This window comes from Leptonychotes weddellii, chromosome 5 (assembly GCF_054177405.1).
Source record: "Leptonychotes weddellii isolate Sample4059 chromosome 5, ASM5417740v2, whole genome shotgun sequence".
In the NCBI taxonomy this organism is placed as follows: domain Eukaryota; kingdom Metazoa; phylum Chordata; class Mammalia; order Carnivora; family Phocidae; genus Leptonychotes; species Leptonychotes weddellii.
Window position 1 is genome coordinate 32,406,285 of NC_138373.1, and position 19,406 is coordinate 32,425,690.

Here is a 19,406-nt window from a genome sequence, read left to right on the forward strand (position 1 = left end):
CACTTGTTTACAGTATGAGAGCTAAAATAGGAAGGCACAAAGTTGTCTTATTTGACCTCAGCTTGGATCCTCCATACCTAGCAAAACTAAAGCCTTTCCCATTCTGTGCACGTCCACAGAACGCACAGCACCTAACGTCAGTGAGCATTGGTTGAATAAATGAAGGAAGATGCGCCTTGCTCGGACGGATGCCCTGGTGCTGCGAGGGCGGGAGGGAGCGCTAACTGGGTCTTTCCCCTAACCTCATGCCACTCTTTCGCAGGACAAAACCCTCCCGGGCCCTCCCACGTGTCCTGCCATCACCGAAGCGCCTCCGCTCCCCGTGACGTCACCAGGGACCGTCGCCTGTCGCCAGAAGCTCCGCCCCGGCGTTGACCTCATGACTCCGCCCCTCGCCCTGACGCCCTGCTCCAAAGCCTACCCGCCTCCTTCTGACAGACGCGCGACCGCGAGCTGCGGAGGTGTGCGTTCCTGCAGCTGCGGCCGCCGCGGGTGCCGCGGGGACGGTGAGTCGCGTGGGCCGCTGGAGACAGTTTCCGGCGGAGCCCCCCGGGAGCAGGGCTTGGCGCTCGCGGCGCTCGGTGGGGAGGAGGGTGACCTCGGACCGCTGAGCCCCCAGCCCCCGCCTGCGCGGTGCATGTCGGGCACTGTGGTTTCCCCGACCCGCGGAGCGCGCCTGAGGCGCACGGACGGACTACATCTCCCAGAGACCTTTGAGCGGGCGGGGGGCGGTGTGCGCGCAAAGCCCCGCGGGGCCGAGGGTCTCGCCCTCCCAGCGCCTGGACCCCGGCCTGTCTCGGCGTTGGTTCGGCCTCCGGCGCCGGGCCTCCCGAGGTAAAGGGTCCCCGGGGGCGGCGCAGCGAGCCCGTCGACTCCTCCCCGGGCACTGATGCGATCCAGAGCGGGGTTTTGACGTCGCGCCGTCGCTGGGTTGGCCGGTCACCCGCGGGGCTGCGGTTAGTTTGGCCAGGCCCGGGCGGGGCGCCGGGGTCGGTCCCTTGGGGGCTGCCGGCCCGCTCCTCGGGGTCCCGCATCCCCTGTAAGGAAGGGTGGGGAAATAACATCTCCCGCTTTCCGCGGCGGCTGTTTCCTCGAGGAAAGCGGGTCGGGAGGAGGGTCCTGGGGAAAGAGGAGTCCCTGCTGAGCTCCTCGGTGACCTTGGCAGGCCCGAGGGGCCCGCGCGCCTCTCCCTCCCCGCCCGTCCCCGCTCGGCGACGTCTGTAAATCTCTGCGCCCGCACTCGGCCCGCACGCGGCGGGGCTGATGGGGAGGCAGTGACCAGGCCTGGCTTCGGGCCCAGCTTCGTGAGGTCGAGGACCTTGGTGTAGTTGCACCCACCGCGTCTTCGAGCCCAGCTTTGGGCACCTTTTCGTAGGTGTGTGCGTTTCTGTTTTTCTCTAAATGTTCCCAGGAGGCTTCTCAACAGGTGTCAGGTAAGGAGCTAGCGGCTCGGAGTGTCTCCAGTGTGGGTCTCTGATCCTCTGCCTCAGAATCACCAAGGCCTTTGTTAAAAGGGCTGATTCCTGGGCAGCTGCGCCCCCCGCCCCCCCCGCCCCCCCCGCCCCCCCCGCCCCCCCCGCCCCCGCAGGTTCTGATTCAGCAGTTATGGGATGTGGCCAGGACTGTATTTAATAAGCTCCCCAGATAATTCTCAGTCACATTTGGGGTTGAGAGCCTTTATCCTAAAGTGAAGAGGTTGGAGGTCCTGGAGCATAGCACTTATACCAGTTTTGTATGTAGAGTGGGACCTGCTGCTGGGCAGGCAGTGCCTAGGCAAGTGTGACCTCTCTCCTTGGCACTTTCTTACCTCGGGGCTGACTTAAGAGTTGGGTGGGGAGAGGCGTGCCAGCTCTGCCTTGTCTGCAGCCCCACATTTAATTAATGGAGAATTTTAAACATACATAAAAGTTGAAGAAACTTTACACTGAACGCCAATAGACCACCACCTGTCTTGTCGTATTTTGTCTCAAATCTAACTCTTGTTTGTTTAGGTATGTCAAAGTAACTGTAGACATCAGTCTGTTTCCCTCCCAAATAATTAAACGTGCATATAATTAAGTAGACTCTTAGAATTTTTGCTTGTTTTTTAACCAGTAGAAGCCCTGGGTATTGAAGGGTTATCTCTGTCTCCCACCCCTGAGGAGCTAGAGGAGTTTGAAGGTTTTTCCATAGGATGGGCCTCTAGAATCAGGAAGGAACTTTACATGTGTTCTTACAGAGATTTGAAAACAGTAGGCCATGGCTCTGAAGTTACAAAGTGCAGAAACATGGAATGTGTGATGTGCAATAATACATCAGGGAACAAAAACGTTTTGAGGGAATGCTAATGAAATGCATCCCAGTAGTCAGATAGCCCCAGCAGGTCTCGGTGACATTCAGTAATATAAGTTGTCAGCCTGCATACTCTGTTGCTACTCTTTACAGTTTAAGTTTGCCTGGTTTGAACCTGCTAGTTCCGTGTGTTTTCTCAGGCTCCAGGGGAGCAGGGCTGCATAGCCCCGTTGACAAGCTTTGAGTCCCTTGGGCTGAGATACTGTATTCTGTAGGCATGAACACCAACCCTTAATCCTGTTTAGTTGTCTGAGAGGGAGAGGAGACAGGTCTGTAGAAATTCATCTCCAGCTTCAGCAACACTCTTCAAAGGGCATGCACATCTGTTTATTAATGGAGGACACAGGGAAATGTGGTAGAGTCATGGCACCTTATACTGATGTCTCTGTCCTTATGTGAAGGAAAGCCATCATGCTGGTGAGAAGGCAGCATGCAGGGGGAGCTCTGCAGATAATGTAGGCCCTTAGTGCGGAGGAGACCCAGGCTTGCAGGGCTGGCACGAGGGTTATTAGGCCTTCACAAAGGGACTTGGAAATGGAGTGTGCAGAATGGGAATGTGCCAGTTTCTAGAACCCCACAGAGGGCTTCCAGCTCCTCATCTCTGCAGTCAGGACTCTCCCAGGCATGTCTCCCCAGGAGGTGGTAGAGGCTGCATTGAAATTTAGTGCTGCAGAGGAGAGGGGGCCCTTGATCTGGGCCTGTGGCAAAGCCTCTCCCCCCAGAGAGGGCAGCTCACCCAGGGAGATGCAGGTCTGGTCGCTGTTGAGCCTGCAGACCAAGCCCCTCTCCTGCTCTGTGAGTTATCAGGTTCTGGTAATAAAGGTGAGGTCCTGGGACCAGTACTGTCTAGACTCGGCAGAGCATGTTGGAGGCACTTCTGTCGCTTCCAAGCTGTGTGACAAGGCGTTAGCCCTCCCAGAACCTCACTTGCTACATCTATGATAGGTGAAAAGCAACACCCAGGTGAGATGAAGACCTGTATCCGCTTGTGCGGAAAGATTAGGGTCCCCTAATGTTAGACGAAGTAAAACCAGCACAAAACCACGCAATGCAGGGTAAGGAAGTCCAGTGCCATTCTGAGTGTTTCTATAAAAGCGGTTGTGATGTGTTTGGTAATGTCGGATCAGTTTTCCAGAAAACGTTTCTCATCATCTTTTTGGTGCTCCTGGTCTGTGGGTGCTGTGAGCTCCTTTGTGATCTGGCCCCTGGGTGACTCTGCACCATCGGTTCTAACCACAAGGAGTTGTCATGAAGGTCCAGTAAAAACTGGATGTGCTGGAAATGTAATGTGTTCCTTACGTGTTGATTCAGTCTGAATCCAGATCTATTCCAGTGTTTGTGTTTTCCCCTGAAGGAGAAACAGAGGAAGGCAGAAGTAGGTAGAGAAGGCTGGAGGGGTGTCCTGGGTTGGGGTTTGAGAATTCTAAGCCTTATTACTATGGGAGGAAGTGAAACGTGTCGCGGTTCTAAGCAGCATTAAGAGCAACAGTCTTACAAGCTGGGGAAGCAGCAGGAAGGCGGTTGTGTTTGCAGGGGCTGCTCTTCGGAAGTGCTCCAGGCCCACCTGGCAGCGCCCGCACCTGTGCTCGGTCCACGAGGGTCCTTGCAGCAGCGGGGGGGCCGCACTGGCATCAGTCTCGCGGCCGAGGAAACAGTTAGTGAGTGGTTTACCGAAGATTGCCAGATACGGGCCCAGCAGGGCTGAAGGGAGTGAGGCTGAGGGGAATGTGGGCTGTCCCCACCCCATCGTGGAAATTGCTCCATGGAGTTGACTGTGACTCTAAAAGGGGGTCTTCTATCTGGATTTTTGGCCATAAACCAGGCACTTTCATCCCCGGAAGCCAGGGACTCCATCTCTGCTAAGGCTGTGTTCTGCCCCAGTGGCTATGGGTGGTGGGCATTTGGGCAGGAAACAGCATGGGAAGCCTAGTTAGGCTAACCCCAACCCTCACGGACTCGTTTTTTCAATGCACCTATGCCAGGGGCTGAGTAGGGCCTGCAGGGCCACGAGTGGGAGAGCCCCCCCACCCCCCCAGCGTTCTCTGGGTGGGAGGTGAGTGAAGTGTGGAGGGAGTCATGGGGAAGGCTCGGGTTTGCTGGAAAGGCAGGGGTTGGAGGGCAGGGGGAAGGTGTGTGGAGGTTGGGGAAGGGTCTGTGGAAGGTCCTTTGGTAGGGGTGAGGTTTGGTTTCTTTGGAGAAGAGCAGATTACAGTCTGGGTGGCTGCAGTAGATTGTAGTAGAGAGATATGAACGTGGGGCCAAGTCTAGACTTTAGCCTTTAAACCTTGAGCAGTAGATGAGAGAGTGGATCTGAGACCTTTTTGAACCATGGCATTGGCAGGACTTGCTGACAGGTCAAGGTTTAAGGGCCAGAGAAAAGTCTGGAACATCCATCTTCGTGGCTGGGGTACTGTGAACAGCACAGGGCCTATGGGACAGGGAAGAGCCCCTCCCCAGAGTACCAGCCAGGCTGCATTACTTATCCACCCAGTGACAGCCAAGGTTTGATGTGCTGCTTGGGGTTGTGGAGACACTGGCCCCAAACCCCATCCCTGCCCTCTGGGAGTGACCACTCTGGCCTGGGGAGGCTGGGCCCTTGACCACAGTGTTCTCTTTCCCCTCTGCTCACAGTGACTCCTTTGTCCCAGACCAGGAATCCCTGCCCTCCTTCCTGCAGGGCCCACCCGGTGCCTGAAGCCTCCCCAGTGCCGGGGCTCACAGACGCACCTTCTCTCACCGGGAGCACCTGCTGTCATGAGTTCTCATTTGGGTTTTGCTGAGTATCTTTTGTAAATTCTTCTTAGGTGGTGAGCTGGCTTCCTAGGTGGATTGCAGCTCCCTGAGGGCCGGGGCCACAAAATGAGTGACCTCCATAGAGGGGCCCATGAAATGTTGGCTGAATTAAGGAGTCAAGAACCTGAAGGCTTTTTATTTTTATTTTTATTTTTAAAAATATTTTATTTATTTGACAGAGACACAGCGAGAGAGGGAACACAAGCAGGGGGAGTGGGAGAGGGAGAAGCAGGCCTCCCGCCGAGCAGGGAGCCCGATGCGGGGCTTGATCCCAGGACCCTGAGATCATGACCTGAGCCGAAGGCAGACGCTCAACGACTGAGCCACCCAGGCGCCCCAAGAACCTGAAGCCTTTTTAAACAGGTAGTTACTTGAAAGAAAGAAAAAACAAACTTGGATAGTGATGGCTCTGCTGAATAAAACTGGCTTTTCTTGGCCTGGAAGAATTCTGTCCTGCTCCAGGCGAGAGGGCCCCCCGTGACCCCTTGTCAGCTCTTGGACTCTGGGCCATTCTGTACTGCCTGAGGCTCGGGCCTCATCTCTGTCCCTGTGTAGTCAGGCTCAGGTTACATGCATTTCTGTGTGCATTTACCTGCTTTATCTGGAGAGCGTATGGTCCACGCCATGACCCAGTTCTCTGTGGCTCCAGTCCAACTGGCCACGAAGAAACCATGCCTGCTGGAGGTGGGGGCTGAGAACTGACGGTCCCCCACCTCTAGCAGCCACCTCTTGATATCAGGACTTCGGGGGCCCACATTAGTACACCAGGCATAGGGCAGGAAGTGGAGAGCCGAGGGACAACTGGACAGCCTGATTTCCTGAGCCCTCCCTCTTACTCGGGGAGTAAAGTGGACGTCCTTTAGCGGCTTGAGGACCTGGCCTCCCTTCCGTCAAGGGCCAGCCCCTCTTCCCTCAGCTCCTCCCACTCTCCTGGCACCCACGCCACCCAGCCTCCAGCCCCCAGGGTTGTGCAGGCATGTTCCAGGCCTCTGCACTTAACTCTTTCTGCCTGGACCTTCTTTCCACAGCTGTGCACGTGACCTGTCCCGTCTTGGCCCGAATGCTCCCCACTCTGAGAAGCCCGCCCTGTTGAAAATTGCATCCGTGCAGTGCTCACTCCCTTCCCTGCTCATCATTCCTCTATGGCATGTGTCACTGTCTGACAAACTGTATACTTGACCTGTTTCTGTGTTATAACCCCCAGCCCCCTGCAAATGTAAGCTCCATGAAGACAGGTTTTTCCCCACCTTCAGGGCCTGGGCTGATTCAGAGCGTGTGCCAGTTATTTATGTGTTGAGTGAAATTGCGTCCCATGCCTGCATTTCAGCTGTCCTGGCTTTGGAAGGGCTGGTGAAGCCCTGAGGGGTGGGGAGCGGAGTATACATGTGCTCTGGAGCTCCCTGCAGCACAGGTGAATAGAGGTGAATTGCCAAGTGAACATTCAGTGGCTAGGGTCTAAAGTCAGCTGGTAGAGCAGACACCTCATGGTCCAGCTGCCCTGTAGAGTCCTTGAGTTGCCTGTGAGCTCAGAGGTGTGCAGGAGCTGGGCCCTTGCGCAGACGGCGTGCGTGCCCCGAGTTCCGGTCCCCTCCCAAGCCCTGCCGTCCCCAAGGGAAAAGCAGGGGGCCTGGTCGGGCTCATTTCAGTTGTTTCTCTTTTTTGTTCTGGCCACAGTGAAATCCATGCAAACTCCCTTGGTGGAATTCCAGTGTGCAAAAGCCCTTTGTTGGGAGTGTGAGATCCTGCTTGAGGATAGTTTGGAGAACGTGTGAGGAAAGAGACAGGGCTGAGACCGGTGCATCTAATGCGCGTGGGGCATGAATCAGGGCTCCTTTCTGAGCTGCTGGGCCCGGATCCTGTCAGAGAGCAGCTGGGGGTGGGCGCTGCTTGTCTTGCCCACCGCCGTCTCCGGCACAGCACCCTGCCTCTGGGGGGGCTTCAGGAAATGTCTGAAGAGTCATGAATGTCAGCTGAGACTTTGGACTTCGTGATCTCTAATGACATTTCTGCCTGGAAGGTGGTCTCTAGGTGTTTGAATCATAGAGAAATCGCACGTGACCATAAATAAGGCAACCCCAGATATTCCATGAGCTCTCGTTTTCCCAAGGAGAAGATCCAAAATAGTTCTTCTGTCCCAACTGGCATGAGTAAGCTCTCTGGGTCAGATGTGCGTTAGAGTGATAGGAATTTGAACTTCCATATACTCTTCTGTGTCATGTAATGTGAACCACTGACCCGATTTGTTCCTCACTCACACGTCCCAGAGCACTTTGTTCGCACTTTTCCCTTTCTCCACTGTGGATGTCATGTTGTGGTCATGGATGCCGGCCCCACGTGCTCAGCAGCAACAGCTTGTCCAAGTGCCCCCGGCCCCCGGGACGCTTGCACTGGAGAGCGTAGCCCCGGAATGTCCTCTTGTCTCAGGTTTTATTCCACTGGTCCTGCAACACAGCTTCTTACCTCTACGGCGACATCCAACCACTGCAGTGGGCTCCAGGAACAGTGGACTAATCTGCGACATGTCTGCTGGTTTTTGGCTTTTTTCTTTTGACTTATGCCATCCGGGTGACCTCTGGAAGCCTGTCACACTGGTACTGGTGAGGTTGCTGCAGCTCCTGTTCTCCATCCAGCTGTTCTCAGTTTAACTGAGAGAACGCTCTGTAGCATGAAGGATGTAAGCGATGTACAGAAACGTCCTCACTGTTGGGCGGGGAGACCTGGGCCAGGCCCGGCTGCCGGCTGAGCTCCCCTCCGGGGCCAGCAACGATGCTACAGGGTTTGTGTCTGAAGTAAGATTCTTCCAGCTGGGTGGCCATGACCATAGTGGCCAAGTGGCTTGGTTGCACGTAGGGCCTCGTGCTTTTAGCTGGGTCAGAATGGTATGTCTTGATCTCAGATAACTGATTAAAATGGAGTCAAGCCAAAGACTGCTTTGTCAGCTTAGTGGAGGCAGAGGTTAGGATTTTTTCTTTTCAGGGCTTCATTTTGATTGCCTAAGAGATGGTTTTTGAGACTCATCCTGCTTCTAAAATTAGTGGGCCTTTTAGTTCCCAAGCCCTGCCCGCCTGACAGGTGCAGATGACTTGTTTCTTCACTAGTGGCTGCAGCTGTAGCTGTTTTCTTCCCTTTGCTGCTGCTCCTCCTCCTGTCTGTACTGCTTCCTCCTCCTATGTCCAGCTCCGGAGGCCCTCCTGCCTGGGAGGCACCTCTGAAGGCGGAAGAGGTGCTGGACCACAGCTTGGAGGCCTGGGCCGAACTCCCAGCAGCTGCTGCGGCTGGCGGCCCCCCGCCCAAGTGCAGCTCTGTCGCCCGGTCTGTCTCCGCTTCATGTGTGTCTGCTGGGCTTTTCTTACCTGCCCTCCTCTGCCAAGTGACCTCGTGCCGGCTGTCCACACAGGGTCTCCGAGGCCAGAACTACCTTGGGTCGTCTTTATGTTCCAGCTTTACAGATCTAGATCTTCAATTTTACTGGAGTACAGTGAGGTGACGTGGGATAGAGAACGGACGCATGCTACTAGACTCACATGAAACCAATATAAAGACCGTAACACCACTTTAGGAGAGAAAACTGGTAAATAGTCCCCGCGTTTGCTTCTTGGACTATTGCTTTTCCCGGAGGGTATAGTCAGAGGCGCCTTTCTGGACTGAGGAGGAACACACATAAATTTAACACAATTACAATGAGCCTTTTTTGGGAAAGAACCAAAGGAGCTGCCCATCCTAGAAAAACTAGAAACTACATATAACGGTTTCTGTATATGTATTTGTATATAAACAAATGATCCAAAATCTTAACACCCAGAGAAAACAATTAACATTTGGTGTGTAATACATATGTAAATATGTACTTTTAAAGTAGAATCCCTACACATACTGGTTTTACAGTGCAATATCAAGACCATCGTTCTGCCTACAAAAAGGGGTCTATATCGTTTTGGGGGTGAATACAGTTACATTATGTAGGTAACCAGGGGGTAACCAGTCCCTTTGGTGGAACAGAAGACATTGGTACATACAGACATTTGCCTGTAAATCTTTGCTCACATGCTCACTTAGCTCTAGGACAGATGTCTTGAAATGGAATTAATGAGCCAAATAGAATGTACAGATAGCAGAATTGTCCTCCAGAGTTGCTGCGCTAACCCGCTTTGCTGTGGTCCGTTGCTCTTGACACTCGGGGAGTCAGAGTGGTTGGCCAGGACTTTGACAAGAATTTAGCATGACGTAAATTGTTATGATTGTTGTCATCATCACAGTTCCTAGAAATCTTACTGCTTTTTAGTTTAGAACCATTCCTTGAGTCCTGTCTGCCTTTTGATTTTGCTTCTAAGAGCAACCAGTGTATTTTTTCTCTTTTTAAATTGTGTACTTCTTTCTCATGCTCCGCTTGCGACTCCTAAATACCAGTGATACAAGCAAGAATTTGTTTATTGAACACTGTGTGGCTGGCTCTGCGCTGTGTGCTCTTCACACACAACCCCACTCAGGCCTCATTATGGCTCTGGAAAGCTGCGGAGCCAGATGGCTAGCGTGGGACCGAGCACCTGGGCACCCGCAGGTGAGGATTCTGTCCTGTCAGCTGACGCCGTGACCAGGGCTCAAGCCTCCTCTTGGGGCCATGGGCTTGGGCTGGTGTAGTAGCTTCTTGGAGCCGTGATACTGATCAGGGAGGTGCGTTTGGGCGGGGTGGGATGAGAGGCAGATGGGAAAACCAGATCTGCTTTCTGGTCCTTTCTGTGTCTTAACTTTAGCTTGTTTTGAAGTATTTAGAATACCCACAGCATCAGATAAGCCTGTGTTCATGTGTAAAAACAAACGGTTCATAGCCCCCGGTGATGCTGTCTTAGGGAGGGATTACCTCTCCCGTCCTGCCTCCATCAGTAAGAACAATGGAAAATGGGCCGCAGGCAGGATTTCCCAGGCCCTCCAGGGCTAGAACTTGGCAGCCCGAGGGCCTGCTCAGCGAACCCGGGTGGCGGAGGCCACCCGTGTGGAGGCCGCAGTGTCGGCTCAAGAAAGCCAAGTCAGTGGGAAGTCCATAATGGGAGGTTTTCAGTTATGGACCACTTGTTGACATACCTTCAGCCTGACTAGCACTATTTCTAATGATGCCTGCTTCCTTCTTTGTTAAGAATCTGGAAATTTACCAATCACAAGTAATTTCTGGCTATAGTGTGTTTGAGAATTGGTGGAAAACTAGCATTTCCGTTTCCCCTTTGATTGCTGGAATTAGGTCTGGCTGTATTTAGTAGGAAACCCGAAGTTACCAACTAAAACAAGTTTGTTTCTTTCTCACATAGAAGATATGAGAAGTGGTCACTTCAGTGCTGGCATGGTATCTCTATGGTCTTCCGGGGCCTGGGCACCTTCTGCTGTCCTTAGTATGGCTTCCATGCCCAAGGTCACCTCATGGTCAAGCATGGTTGCAGGCGCTGTCACAGACGTATTCCAGGCAGCAGACAGGAGGGCAGGAGGACGGAGGGTCTGCCTGGCTAGGGTGGCACCTTCCTATCAGTCGTTACAGCACTCTGCTTGTGACTCATTGGCCGGAGCTTAGTCACGTGGTCACAGGTGACTGCAGGAAGGGCTGGGAGTGTAGTGTCTTAGTCAAGACCCTGTTGCCCTGAATAAAAACGGAGTGTGGTGCTCTAGGTAGGGAAACTGAGGTTCAGAGGAATTCAGTAACTCGTCCAGGGTCATACAATCTATCATGGTGGGCAGGATGCCCGTAAACCCTGTGCTCTCAGACTTTATTGCTGGTCAAGAAAGGAAGTTGATGGCTTTGTTCCTGAAGACTGAGTGGTTGGGGATGGGGGCACCACTCAGGAGAGTGGGCTGGGAAAGAGGAGGGCTGGGGTGCTGCTGTGGGGTACTGTGGGCTTCCTGGCCCGTGATTCTCATCCTTCCTCTTGGCTCAGGTCCCCCATGGGGGTCCATGGTCTGTGTGCTCTGGTGGAGCAACCCCTGTGGCCAGGTGCCTCTGAAGCAGTCGGGCAGCTTGAGCGTGGGCTCCAGGCTTGTGACCTGCCCCCCCCCCCCCCACCGCGGGTGCAGCCTCCTCCCTTCAGTCTGTGACTCACCGTCCAGCCGCTCTTCACATCCTCTCCTTTGCCTGCTGGTCTCGTTAATCCTGCCTCCTGGCTTGCTTGGAGAGACGTTCCCTGATCCCCAGACCAGGGCCAATTTTCCTGTGCTTTCAAAGTCTCCTCCACTTCTGCACGCCACTGGTCACACTTTTCATTATGTTTGGCGTTTCTGGTGTGATGATTTAATGCCTGTCTCCCCCTACTCGATTTTAAGCATCTGGAAGGCAGGGATCGTGCTCTCACTTCCTGCCACGCTGTACAACTACCATCGTGAAGGGACAGGTGGTTATTCCCAGAAGAAGCGCCGTCCTCCCTCCAAGGGCCTCTGTGAAGTGGCCACCACACAGACTGTTCTTAAATCCGCCCCTGGGAAGTTGGAGAACAGGACGGTTCGTGGTGTTGCCCAGGGTGTCAGTGCCCATCTCTGGCAACCAAGTCCCCCAGTCAGCGACACCTCATATTGCCTGGTCCTTACATGGCTTCTGCACATCCGTGTCTCTGTTCTCACACGGGCCCCAGGGGTGGGTGGGCGGGAAATGGGTGACGCAGTCACCTGTGGGCCAGGCCTCCTGTGAAGGGACTCAGCAGGGGCCAGGTGGGTTCTGCTTCTCCCCTCCTCTGGGTGGCCAAGAGGACCCAAGAAGGTGTTTGGCTTTTACTCTGGGCTTCCAACCCTTCCTGAGCAGTGGGAGGCTGTTGGCAGTGTAGAAAACTGTTTTTCAGTTTCCCCAACAAGTCCTGTCTCTGGCCAGATGCCTGGAACCTGTGTCCTGGGGACTGAGGAGCCCCCTGAGGCCCTCTGACATCTAGCGCTGTGGCTGCTGGGAAGGTGAGTTCCTCTGGAGAGAGGCCCCTGGGAAAGGTGGTCCTGCAGTTGCTGTTGCCTGGCCACCGACCTGCCACCACGGTCTCAGGTAGACACCCAGAGTCTTGGGGCGGAGCGCCCTTACCAGGGCCATTACTGACTGTGAAGTTGCCCGAAAGGAGAGTCGGCCCTGAGGAGGATTGCTGGTATCTCTGCAGGAGTCGCGCAGAGCAGGTGGCCTCCACTTGGCTGTGTCATGGATGAACTCTGCTGGGTGGGCCGCTCAGGTGGGGTTTGATTCCAAGTCCCCCCGCATCCTGTGAGGAGCACACACCAGGACCCTCACAGCTGGGGGGGGGGGGGCAGAAGCTGCTATGGCAGAGGCCTTGGTGCCTGTTTTGTTTTCCTTCCTGTTGGAAGTTGGTCACAATAAATGGTGCTGTCAGCAGGTGCCATTTGTCCCGTGTTCTCATGTGCTGGGTCCGGAGCCGCTGCTCTGGGTATTTCGCACACACTAGTTATTTTAAACCTTGCTCCCACCCCTGGAGGTAGGCCTGATTACCTCTGCTTCCAGATGAGGGAGTCTGAGGCTCAGTGAGGTCACGCAGCTACAAAGTGGTGAGCTGGGTCCGAGCTGGTCCGATGCTTCCTGTCAGGCCGGGCACACCGCAGCCGGGGCCGGGGCGCAGCACCAGCAAGCTCAGAGGCTCACCGGCCCGGGCCGCTCTGGGTCTCTGCGGCGGCGGAGCCCCTCGTGGTCTGCGGGGCTGCCTCTAGCACAGCAGGGGCCGTGTCCTGGGGGCTGCCGGGGCTGAAGGTCAGGACTCTTTATGGCAGTGCCCTTCACACCGTGTTGGCCGCCACACCTGTGGTGCAGAAGCAGCGAGGACCGAACTGCTGTTTGACTTAAGGCAGAGGCACCAACCTGGGCTCGTCATCTTTGTGATTATGCTCATCACACTCACAGGTCTCATTTAAGAAAAAGCAGTAAAAATGATTTACTGTGTTAAATCATCTTGACCCTCAAGTGCACATCTCTGCTATTCTGTGTGATGAAACATGAGACCTACATCACACACCTGTGGAGTATGACAAATGCCTCAGGGAAAGCATATGCACAGTTGTTTGAATTGTGAGCTGAACTAGCTTTCTTGTGAAGCTCCAGATTTACTTGAACAACTGACACACAAACTGTGGTTATTCACACTTGGGGACTTAGTGGACATTCTCTTGAAAATGAACAGTGAGCCCACTACTTAAGGGGAAACCGCTGACCTTTGTTTTTGTAAATGTCACCAATGATAAATTTGTTAATCTACTTGTGGCCAGTGATGAAATTGGGAACTTTCAAGGGAAAGTTAGTTAGAATTTTGGGAAACTTGTATCTGCCACTGCGAGCTTGACAGCTTCCCAGTAGTTAAAGACTTTTCCGATGAGATTGGTGGTGATGCTAGCCATGTGATTTGAGTGGGGGGAATATTACATAAGACACATCAGCGCTGTTCTATCTTCATAATCGGGTCTCATATTGTGAACCGATGTTTTCCAGATGACCCATGCGTGCTGTTAGAAACCATGCATGGGTAAAAGCCATTCCAAATGCAAGGTAGACTGATGAACTGTAACATAACAGGAGGAAGAATTCATTAAGCATTCAGATTCCATATTGCAGCTAACCTTTGAGACACTACCCCGGTCGGGTTTGGGTGTGGTATGGAAGAATGTCCACAGTTACGTACCTGAAGAGACTCTTCAAACGCCCCTCCCATTTCCAGCTGCTTTCTTTGGGAAGCTGGGTTTTCTTCACGTACTTCAACCCAAACACCGTAGCACGACAGACTGGGTGGAGGAGCAAATAGGAGAATCCAGCAGACTTCCCGTAAGGGAAGTGAAATGAAAAAGGGTTGCAGAAATGAAACACAATGCCAGCTATCTCATTATTACAGTTGTTTTGGAAGGTAGTTATTTTAACTATATATGCTGACATGTAATGAGTTTATTGATGTTTTTAATGAGTTAATACTTTTTAAAAGCCCTCATTTTTTATTTCTAATATGGTAGGTATTGATAACCCACAAAAACAAAACCTTTTTAGAGTCCTCAATAATCGAGTTTGTAAAGGAGTCCTGAGACCCAAAACATTGGGGAACTGCTGCTCTAGCAGATCCTGGGGGAGACTGGTGTCAGAAAGTCCTCCTTCCAGGCACTGCCCTCACTGCCTTCTGCCTTCACCTCTGCCTCATCCCCCCGGCACCCCACCTCGGCCCTCCAGGAGTGCTCACTCGTGCACAGATGGAGCTTAGCATCGGACTGTCCCTCCCTGCCCTCTCGGTCTCACCTGCCTCCAGAAGGGAGTGTCAGTGTGTGTCCCTGGCAGGTCATGTGTGGTGCGGCAGAGACCGTGGGGGCAGGGTGGGTATCCCTTGGCCATGTGCGGGACTGTTCAGATTGCAGAATTGGGTTTGCAGCTGTGGCTGCAGCGGGGGAGGAGTGCCTCCTGCTGGCCTGGGCCCAGGCCTTCCCAACTCCCATGGGCAGCCCACCTGGGCTGCCGTAGGCTGCTGCCAGTTGGCCCAGCTTTGGATCAACAGCAGCTCTCTGCAATGAATGATGAATAGTTGGGAGCCGAGCAGAACGCCAGAGGCCTTTCCCAGGGCCCCGAAGTCTTTGCTTTTAAGTCCTCTCTGGGATGTGGGGAGGGCGGGGGCAGAGGAGAGCCGCTGAACTCGGTGCACCAGGAGGTGGAGACCCCCTGCTTCCTCTCTGTCACCAGGGATCAAAGCTGCCCATCTCAGCTCTGTCCTAAAATTGTATTCTTTTCAAAAATTTTAGTTCTGCAAATACACAGATACCTTTTTGTTTAAAATATGCGTGTTTAAGTCTGTAATGACAGAAATCCTCACCTCTCTTGACCGTTGGCTGCCAAACTTCAACCCCAGAGACGATGATTCTTGTCTGGGGTGTTTCTTCCCCATCTCTTTTATAACCGTGCACACACACAGAACTATCCACACCTGGGTGGGTTTTGCTCTTGGGGGGATGTAATTATAATTCATGTGCCATACAATCCACCCTTTCAAAGTGCATAGTTCAGTGGCTTTAGTATGTTGGAAGAGCTGTGCTGGCATCACCACTAATTCCAGAGCCTTGTCATCCCCCCAGTAGACCTGTGTTTGGACCCGAAAGTGCTCTGCTCCCCTGCCAGGTACTGGGCACCTGCTGTTGTCACTGCTCTGCACGCAGCCTGGCCAGGAGGCAGGGGTTCTAGTCCCAGGTCCCAGGAAGACTGAGGCTCAGGGAGGGTCCGTGACTCACCCAAGGCCACCAGCTTCAAGCCCAGGGCTGTCTGACTCCAGAGCGCCACACTCTCCACGTGTGCCGTTTTCCCATTAACTGACGACTGACATGGGGCAAATCCTTGCCCCTCTGTGAATGGGAGAAGTGGGTGGGTTCTTGCCTTCCTGTCCTCGGAGCTGTCGTCGTCAGTAGCTGCTTAGAGTATTGTGTTGGATGCAGACGGGGCCTGGGATGGGGCAGGGTGCAATAAGGCAGTTTCACTTGTTTCATGGCCCCACACCCTAAAACCCATAGTAGGCACCTCAGGACGTCATTTCCTTCCTCACACCTGAGGAAACTCTCTCCTGGTACCACCAGCTCATCCGAGGAGAAGGGCTGCTCTGTGACACGGCTGAGGGTGGAACGGGGCTTCCAACATGGGGATGTGGAGCAGAAGTTTACATTCTGCAGTGGACCTGCGCTGAGTGCCGAGCAGGGCCCGGCTCTAGGGGCTGCTGGTCCAGCAGGTGGCACTCAGAATTCTGCTGGACTGGGACGCCGGGGGGGGCTCAGTCGGTTAAGCGTCTGCCTTCGGCTCAGGTCATGATCCCAGGGTCCTGGGATCGAGTCCCACATTGGGCTCCTTGCTCAGCAAGGTGCCTGCTTCTCCCTCTGCCTGCCTCTGTCTCTCTCTCTCTGGTAAATAAATAATATCTTAAAAAAAAAATATTTAAAAAGAATTCTGCTAGACTAAGGAGGGGAGCTGTGGGCAGCTTTGTGGAAAAGGGCCTGGCTCTATGTCTGGCACACCTGTGTGCTGCCCCCAGAGGCCCCAGCATCTGCCGTCCTTGGGAAAGTGAGATGAGATCACAGGCAGTGGGTCTACAGACAGATGTGAAGACAGGCTTCATCTTGTTTTAGGGTGACTTGAATAATTCTAAGACAGACCACAGTGGGTGCTAGGCTGTGTTGGTTGTGGGCATAAGGGGCCGGTTTGGGCCTTAAGTGGCCCCATTCTGTCTCCCAGGAGGCTAAGGAGCATGTGCAGGCCTGCCCTTGCTTCTCTTTTGCCAGAGACCACTCAGGACCCTGTCTCCTGGGCATACCACCCCCTGTCCCTTGGGGCTCCCCTAAGTCTGCCCCCAGATCTCCAGGGCCTTACTGTTCCCCATGGCAGGCTATGGCCCTTTCCATTCTAAGGGTTTTCTTGCTAATCTGGACACAGGCCTGTGGTAACAGCATGGAGAGGCTGCAGGCACAGGGTAGCTGTTGGAGGCCACAGCACCTTCTCAAGTGTCTTGAGCCTTCTAACTCATCAGCCACCTGGCCCATGCTGCCTCCCTGCCCTAGCAAGGGTCAGGACCATTACTGGCAGGCTCGCCTCGTCCTGAAAATGCAGTCCAAGGGACATTGATCTCCTCTGTCAATTTGACCCCTGAGGCTCCTGTGCCCGGGCGCCATCTAGTAACCTCCACTCTTCACACATTTCCAGATACTGATTAGTTTCAAATAGACTTCCAGCCTCTGGAAAGCAGCTGTCTCCCAAGGGCCAGTGGCTTCTAAAGTAGGAGCCATTGGGACTGGGGCAGTGGCATATCACTTTTATCCAGGACTAAGTGGGAAATTCCTCAGCATCCCCAAAACTGTGCTGAAAACTGGTAAACAGGAATTTAAAGCTCAAAGAGAAATCATTGAAAACACCTAAAACGCTGATTGTGAGGCCGTGTGACCCTGGGTGTGACATGAGCTGTGTTACCTTCTCTAAAGTGAAGATGTTAGTAGGGCTGCCCTGTAGAGCTGAGGACGACAGTTGAACACCCGTAGCAAGCACCCCAGGGGTGTCAGGATTATTGCTTCTCTAGGTGCATACTCAGTACCATCTCTTGGACTTCTGCAGTCCTGAGAGGCGTGGAAGATCCGTGTCCCCGGAATACACAACCCTTGCAGCCTGCGTGGGATGAGTGGCTGACCCGCGTGCCTGCACTGTTCCACTGTGACAGGAAAACTTCATGTAAGAATCTTCCTTCTTGGGGCGCCTGGGTGGCTGTCGGTTGGGCATCTGCCTTTGGCTCGGGTCATGATCTCAGGGTCCTGGGATCGAGCCCTGAGTGGGGCTCCCTGCTCAGCGGGGAGTCTGCTTCTCCCTGTGCTCTCCCTCCCTCTCTTTCAAATAAAATCTTTAAAGAAAAAAAAGTACAAAACACTTTTCCTTCTTGTGTAATGTGCTCTGGCTCACTGAGAGCACCTCTGCTCCCGTGTGGAGTGCAGCCCACGCCCTGGTGTTCTGGGTACCCCCCTCTGTACCCTCACACCTATGTGCTGCTGGGGTCAGCACCTCATTGGCTGGCCAGCTGCTGAGCAGTCAGCTGGATCTCCAGTTCTGAGAACCAGAAGTGGCAACACCTATTCATGCATAAAATCTTCTGGGCTCCAGGGCAGCCCTGTTCAGGGCGATAGACCTGGGAGGGTTTTCAGGCGATTCTCAGTTTCTTCCCACTTCACGTCCAAGGGATGGGAACAGGAGGCTGAGAGGCCTGTTTTGGCTTTCCGGGGCTGCACGCTGACTTCACTGAAGCTCCCAGGACTGCAGGCCTCCCTCTCCTCTGTGGGGAACTGCGAACCGCGTTCCGTAGCCTCTAGTTACCAGAGCGGCAGCGCCTGCACAACAGCAAAGCTGCCCGGGTGCGGTCTCAGCTTCCACATTTGCATTTGTAGTGTCATTTGAGCAGTGTGCATTTTTATTGGAAAACTGTTTTGCTTTTAGATGAGTGATTTTTTTATTTTTAAGATTTTGTTTGTTTATTTGAGAGAGAGAGAGCACAGTAGGGGGAGAGGGAGAAGCAGGCTCCCCACTGAGCAGGGAGCCCAATGTGGGACTTGATCAGGACCCTGCAATCATGACCTGAGCCGAAGGCAGACGCCCAACTGACTGAGCCACGAAGGCGCCCCAACCTCTCCCCTTCATACTGAAGTGTCCTGCCCCCCCGTCTCTGCCACAATTGACAGCTCCAGAAGGCAGCTGGAGGATGGGTGTGGAGGGGAGGGGAGACAGAGGAGCAACAGGTGTGCTGGCCGAGGGAAGCTGTGGAAGCAGGTGGTGGCCCAGTCAGTGGCTGGCGTCCATGTGGCACACATCAGTGCCTGCTCTAGGTACAGAGGATGGCTCAGCTGGGTGTGTGTGCCAGGCTTGTAACATCAGTATGATGGCAGAATTCCAGAAGTAGAATCTTGTGCTCTAGGACACTGGAACTAGATGTGATGTTGATGAAAACGCAGGCCATGCTTGCATCCTCAGAGGGTGGTGCAAGTGGTATGTGCCCTCTGGACACGGAGGGGCCAGGAGGATCCAGGCTAGTTCCTCTCTCCTAGCACCGGAAAGTGCTCCAGTGACTCACCAAGCACAGTGCATCTTTTCTTCCTGGCGGGATTCCTGGTGAGCCGGGGCTGAGATAGACAGTGGTACCACCTGGGGCATCCCACGTGCTGGTAGGGTAGGAGTCCGTGACAGGTGCTGGCCCATATTCTAAGACACTCAGCAGGATACAAAATTTTCCGTGGAAGCACGACAAGCCTCTTTTTCTGCCATCAGGAGGGTGCCTGGTGGGCTGCCAAGGATCTCCAGGCCCAGCACACACAGCCAGTCTTGCCTGGAAGGGGACTTTGTGTGATGTCCTTGAGAGGCTCTGTAGCTTCCCTTCATCATGCGCTATTGAAATTCACCTGCAGGCAGGGGTGGGTGGGAGAGTCATGCAGAGTCCTACACTCAGCTCTACCTCTTTCTCTGACACGCCACGTGACCTGGGTAAGTCCCATTTTTTCTTGGCTTTCATGTCTTTGAAGGATTATTATAAGTAGCAACTCAGACGGTCATAATATATACAAGCACTTGTGACATGTTCTGCTTCATGGTGGTCAAAGAAGTAAGTACCGACTGTCATTTTTTTTTTTTTTCCATTTGTTGAACTCTTTTTTTTTTTGTTTTTTATTCTTATGTTAATCCCCATACATTACATCATTAGTTCTAGATGAAGTGTTCCATGATTCATTGTTCGTGCACAACACCCAGTGCTCCATGCAGAACGTGCCCTCCTCAATACCCACCACCAGGCCAACCC

General features: G+C 53.6%; 1 protein-coding gene and 1 long non-coding RNA gene across 8 annotated transcripts in view; one reads left to right on the forward strand and one right to left on the reverse strand.

The window, feature by feature from the left end:
* Positions 1-369: 369 nt before the first annotated feature.
* CDIP1 (cell death inducing p53 target 1) overlaps positions 370-19,406 on the forward strand; it is a 25,708-nt gene continuing 6,671 nt past the window's right edge. The window contains exon 1 of one of the 7 annotated variants that reach the window (XM_081820140.1): positions 370-506. In XM_081820140.1, the coding sequence (XP_081676266.1) occupies positions 380-506 (127 nt within the window). In that variant the 5' untranslated portion in view covers positions 370-379. Of the gene's footprint in view, positions 507-703; positions 957-19,406 lie in introns of those variants that run through there. The other 6 variants (XM_081820139.1, XM_081820144.1, XM_081820143.1 and 3 more) reach the window with 6 other exon arrangements.
* On the reverse strand, positions 9,856-17,224 carry LOC145721594 (uncharacterized). The gene is made up of 2 exons (XR_014145377.1): positions 13,755-17,224; positions 9,856-13,634 (listed from the first exon to the last, which is right to left on the reverse strand). It is a non-coding gene; the product is annotated as an uncharacterized LOC145721594 (long non-coding RNA).